The sequence below is a fragment of the Mixophyes fleayi genome, chromosome 3, assembly GCF_038048845.1.
Source record: "Mixophyes fleayi isolate aMixFle1 chromosome 3, aMixFle1.hap1, whole genome shotgun sequence".
NCBI classification, from domain to species: domain Eukaryota; kingdom Metazoa; phylum Chordata; class Amphibia; order Anura; family Limnodynastidae; genus Mixophyes; species Mixophyes fleayi.
The window spans coordinates 137,748,853-137,754,968 of record NC_134404.1 but is presented as its reverse complement, the minus strand read 5'-3'; the positions used below and the strand labels follow the sequence as shown (position 1 = coordinate 137,754,968).

At 37.9% G+C, this 6,116-nt stretch overlaps 1 protein-coding gene across 3 annotated transcripts in view; it reads left to right on the top strand.

Moving 5' to 3' along the window:
- Nucleotides 1-1,082: 1,082 nt before the first annotated feature.
- ECE2 (endothelin converting enzyme 2) overlaps nt 1,083-6,116 on the top strand; it is a 70,000-nt gene continuing 64,966 nt past the window's right edge. Inside the window, exons 1-3 of one of the 3 annotated variants that reach the window (XM_075202435.1) lie at nt 1,083-1,186; nt 1,305-1,391; nt 2,284-2,325. In XM_075202435.1, coding sequence (XP_075058536.1) covers nt 2,317-2,325 — 9 coding nt within the window. In that variant the 5' untranslated portion in view covers nt 1,083-1,186; nt 1,305-1,391; nt 2,284-2,316. Of the gene's footprint in view, nt 1,187-1,304; nt 1,392-2,283; nt 2,326-2,795; nt 3,045-6,116 lie in introns of those variants that run through there. The other 2 variants (XM_075202436.1, XM_075202434.1) reach the window with 2 other exon arrangements.

The following is a 6,116-nucleotide window of genomic DNA, read 5'->3' as shown; positions in this document are numbered from 1 at the left end:
CACTTTGTTGCATCATTTCATCTGTACCTAACCTCTGTTATGCAGAAAAAACAGCCTTATACTATTTGATAAGGCACCTTAGAGGTATTTCGGCCTTCTACTCACACATCATTCTTTTTAAGAGGAAAACACTATGGATGGTTGACATGCTCTAATGATTATTATTTCTTTAAAGGTAGTGCTGCTGCTGGAAACAGAAGGCTCTGGGCTGTATTTAAAAGAAGATATTGGATCCATCAGTGTGCCCTGCTGTGTGGGGGCCGGCACCCAGTGGCTAGAGGAGCCACTTCATCATATGGTGAGAGTCTATATGACAAGGTACCTCAGAGATCAGTGAATGTACAGAGTTTTATCAACTATTTACCTCAGAAAGATGCAGCATTGTGTGTATAGCTTTGGGTTCCCATGTGTCTTGCTTTTCCCAGGATGATTTCCTTTATTTTCACCACAATCTTGATCACAATGTTCATTTACATATTATTCAAATTTCTGATGCACAGGATATGCATGGATGGGTTTTATCTTATTTGGGACTTGAAAGGAAGTATGGGCTTGACTTAATCGTCTGAGCAATCTTCAGGTCTGGTGGGTGCTCTAGTTTTTAATTTCAGAATTATGGGTACACTAGTCCGGTTCCTCCTATTAGGTGATGCAAACAGTTGTGTCCCTGCAGACACTGACATTTTTTAAATGTAAAATCCATGCGGCTGCAGTTGTAGCAGCCAGACAAAACAGGCATTATTATTACATTTTAAATTGTATGACTGAATGATTGCTCAGTATAATATCATTAAAGGTCTCCGTTTGGTCTCTGAATTTATGCATCCTACAGTAGTAATATGCTTCCTGTTTTGCCATAATAGTAAATTACAATTAGCCACAGTAACAAAAACAAGAAATTGTGTTACATGATAGCAGGAGTCATTGGGTTCTACCCAGAAATGATTGTGGTTTGAGCTGGAGCATTATCATTTTACTTGATGGACTATTGTTCATTATTTTGTTTAAACAAGCATTAATTGCAGTGGAAGGAAGAAAGTTCACACCCTTCCTGCTGTAGTAGAGAGCCCCTATCTACAGCTATCGCTAACACCCACATGGATCTTTTACAAGTGGATAGCATTGCAGTTGTTACATTGTATAACATTTAGATATGTTTATGGCCTGAAATTCTGCATGTGACAAGGTAAGTGACATGGTTGTAGGAGTCAAAAGGGATTAATGTGTTGGTAATAACAATTGCTGCTATTCCACAATCAGTGTTTTGAATCTAAACTATTGATATTGCTTACGCTTTTATACAGGATAAAGAACACACATAATCACACAGGAGTGACATAATGAAAAGCCCAAGGAAGGGAGAGCAGTACAGTGTTGACAACTGAATTCCTGTAAGTGACAGTGCCTCTGAAATACAAAGCTTAACACAACCATAACTTTTCTGCCTTCTTTACTCCTTTACGTTTAAAAGCTTAATTTACACTATTGTTTCTTTGCACACATGAATATCTGACCAAAAATTGCATTTAACTGCTTTCTCCATATGTTTAGCATAATATTTTAAAGAAATGTAATTTACATAAGTTCACAAAACACTTTAAAGGGGAAATAGATTTAAGCTTAATTTAATTTTATTGTATTCTGCACAGATTTCTTATACTTATTTGTATGAATTAACATATGTATCAGTTTCCATTCTATCTGACCCGTCATGATAAAAAGAAAGAAATATATACTGACTATTGTTTAGACCTGTTAATACTGGAACTTGTAGTGGATTCTAAGGTTGGTGATAAAAGACAAAGGTCACAGTCACGTTAACTTCAAAATAAATGATCATCGGAGTTTCTCACACAAGTCATCCAGCCAAAGTTTTATGTAAAATTATTTATTGTAAAAAGTAATAAAAATTGACGTTAAGCTTTACCTGGAAGCTGCTCATAAATAGAATATAGATCTAGGGATTCTTTTGAATTATAAAAGGGAAAAATGTTATGTAGAGAGCAAAATAAGTGTACACTAGATGATCCTGTATAAACTATGTAAAATGGCAATCGTAGCTAGCATGCCTTCCAAATGTCTCTCTTTTGTACTGTAATCCTCCTATTTTTATTCCAATTAAAGCATCTTTTGCATATTGTTTATAGATCTGTCTTACATTAGAACCCAAATGTTTTTGTTTTGCCCTAAATTTATAATGTCATCCACTCTGTATATTATCATAATTTAGTGGCTTTTGTAAGTGTGTACTATAAGCAGTGTTTTCTAATTTGTGTCTGATAGTCTGCCAAGGTGGGTGATCGTGTCTATGAACACATGAAAAAAGTGAGTCATTTTTGTAACTAATATTAAATGTTCCTCTAATGCCATTTGAAATGTGTATAGGTATAAGCTAGCTGTGAGGGTACTGTATGAAATTGCATGCAATACTTCTAAAGTTTTACAGAATAGGCAGAGTACAGGAAGACTGAGTTATACATTGGAGAAAATCTCTGTATCACAGTATCTTTGCTAGAGGTTCAGGTCCTGGCGTACAAATATTCACAATCTTAATTGCTCTCAGTTACTACCTTTCCTGTTTCTAGGTCAACATTTTTATCTTTAGTTTTTCAATGTTTCTTTATGTCTCCTTTAACTACCTTTCCCCATCCTCTACATCTTTCTGCATTCTGTTTTCCTCTTTACAAATGATCCATAGTCTGATGTTCTCCTCTCCCTCCCTCACTGTAACATCTGATGCTCTCCTGTCCTTCCTGTTGAAGGATACAATAGGGTTTTGTCATGGTAACCAGAGCATTCCCAGTTTGCAGCCCCAGCTTCACTCCCTCCCTCCTTCGCCCTGCCTCTCCCTCCCCCTCTCTCAGGCCTTATCTCCCTGCAGTTTGCCAAGGCTGGCTAGGATCTGTAGGGTGATCCGGGGATGGGCAGCGGGCACTGTATCCCTTGGCTCCTGCGCATGGCTCTGGATTTTCTGGCTTGGCTTATGTAGACGCTGCTCCATCATCATCAGTATGAACGTTGCACTTCAGAATCTCAGCAACAGCGTGAGTGCCAATTGGAGCTCTGTATATACTGATGGATGCACACTAATGTATATCTGTTCATACATATGCACTGACATACACAAGGAATAGTAACACTAGTATATGTGTACCAAACACAGACGTGGGTGTGTTTGTGAACACAGCTCATATATAATACTATCAGAACATACACATATACAACACATCTAAGATCATCTCCATTTCAGGGAGATATATACATACAGTGCATATATATATATATATATATATATATATATATATATATATATATATATATATATATATATATAATCTATTTATCTATCTAAAGCCATAATCCTCTTCTTCTGGGAGACAGCTCCATGTATCTACCCCTCTCTTTGTAAAGTATTGTTTTATTATGTGCCAATTAGTGTTCCATATATGACCAGACGTATGCCATTTCACCTGCCTGAGCTCTAGTCATTCCAATGATACTTGTGAAACTTTCTATCATATCAACCTCCCACTTTGCTGCGCACACTAATAACATTGTATTTTGAAATATTTTCTGATATGTCTGTATTACATATCAGTATTAACTAAACGGTCAAAAAGTAATTGTAAAATGTGTAAATATTTAAAGAAAAATTATCAGTTGGTCAGGTCACACTTATGGCTCATAACGCCAGGCTGAATGTGCCACAAGATAGCAGAGAACAACGCTTAAATAATCGTACAAAGATTTTTGTAGAAATTATATTTCAAATATATTTAAGAACATGTGACACAGCTGTGATTGACTCAAACATACACATTTATTCTTGATTTTGCTTTTATGCAATACAGTATTTTAGCATTGGTGTGTGTCTTTTGTGTCAGCAGATGTGTCACGTCACAAAGGCTGTAAACCACTGAACTTACCTATAGCTCGTAATGTGTCTTGCAGTTTTCATTGTTGTAATGTTTTTTTTATCTTCAACTATACAAAATAACTATTTCTCAGCTACAAAGCTATATTACTTGAGAATATAGTTAAGTTTATATCAGTCTTCCCTGTACAAATGCTCCCTAGAATGTTTTAGCAACCTTTTGTATAAATCACAAATACAATCATAAGCTCTACTTCACTATATGCTCTCCAGTGTGCATTGTGCACTCACAGTACACTCTGCCACTTATATTAAAAGTCATCGTAGCTATGAGAGTTCTGGTATGGAACACGGCAAAGCAAGAGGGCAGGTATGCTGATTTATGCTATCAATCTATTGTCATCAAACATTGTTGCATTCCTTTAGGGAGGCCTTAGGATTATTTGGAAATTAACGATTATAATGTGACTGTCAAGTTTACAATATACTGCACTAATATTTGTAAATGGTTACATCCACTGTAACATTTAGGATATTCTCAAATACCCTTATATGTAGAGAGTAGTGATGTCACTTGTGTCATATGACTTATTTTGAAAGTAGTCCTTAATGGGGTGTATAGCTGTCAGTGAATGTAAAACACACCTGAAAATTTGAATAACTTTAAATAATTAACCTGTTTTTTACTTATATACTTATGTATTATAAGTAATAATATATTCCCTTACTTTAAAAAAAATAGGATATAAGAAATCACCTTGACCTGTATATGGTTGGGGAGCTTCTTGGTGACTTCCAATCCTTAAATTTTAATGGGGGAAAACACATATTCTAAGACATGTATCTTTGAATGTCTCATAAATACATACACATATAGGTTCTGATTAATTAAGGCACGTAAATGGTGACATGTGCCCTATTTTGCATAAACGCATGCCCAGCAGCAAACCATACATCAGAGAATGCAGCAACATCCAATTCATTTTCGAGCGCAAAGGACCCTTACTACAGCCTATGATTTCATCAGTGGAACGGGGAGGGGAATCCAATTTACCCTATTCAACAAGATCTGTGTTTTTGTGATATGCAGTTGGTGTAAGACATTAGTTGTTAGCACTCAATAAAATCTCCATCAACCCTCGATCAGTTAGTATACATGATTTTGCCATACTGCAACTGAATCAGACACACTTAATCATAGGGACATTACAACTAAAGTCAATGAGCGCCTACCTACCTGTTTCTCTTATCTACATTTTAAGGGAGGGATCCCTTAGATGTGAGCTGCTCTTGCATTCAAAGGAAGGAGCGCAGTCCTTTAACCCAATATTCTACACAAGTTAAGGTGAAAAGAGGACACAAGAGTGGACCAAAATCAGGGAGAGTGTGGAGAGAAGCAAGCTTGATTTGCATACATATTAAGGGACACCCCTAGTAGGAGGGTGAGAGGGGAGACCTCATGGGTAGGGTGTGGGGGACAGGGTGGCACTAGAAGGGAATGATGGGAGAAGATGTCATGACGTTTGGAGTCAATTTTAGAGGTGGAGTGGGTCGCAAAGCCCAGAGCAGAGGGTTAGGAGGGGAATGCAAAGGGGGGGGCAGGGAGTTGAAGGGGCATTGGGGGGAAATGAAAGCCTTGAAGTAGAACTATTTAGAGAGTGACAGGGCAGAACTGTAAGAGGAGAGAATAAACTTGAGGTGAAGGAAATTCACCATGAGTCCGTGGCTTGCTACAGGATCATTTAGAAGATGGCGATTAAGCTTGGAGAGCCAAGATTGAGGGGGGGAGCGACAGAGTCAAGTGCAGTGGTAAGGGTGTGATAGTAGAGGGAGACAGCTTGATCGGGCGAGAAAGGGTGGTGATGTAGGAGATGAGAGAAACAAGTGAGGAGGAGAACAGAGTAGGTGTCCAGGTTACGCCTGGTGAGAGTAATATTAGGAAAGTAACTTCTTTGCCTGATAACCGAGGCAAAGGAGTTAGAAGGACAGCAGAAAGGCTTGAATAAAGAAATTAGTTTTAAGGGCACGCTTGCAGTCTTGAAGAGTAGACCTGATAGGATGTGGGAAATCGTATAAAAGGTGGCAGTACAGCCTAGGCAAAGTCTTGGAGGTGGGAGTGGGAAGAGGTAATCAGTGTGGTAGTGAGGTGGCAAGGAGTGTGGGTTGGTAAGAGAGGTGGCGAGATGCTAAAAGAGAGGAGATGGTGGTCAGAGAGAGAGAGTGAAAGGTACATTTTTGAACT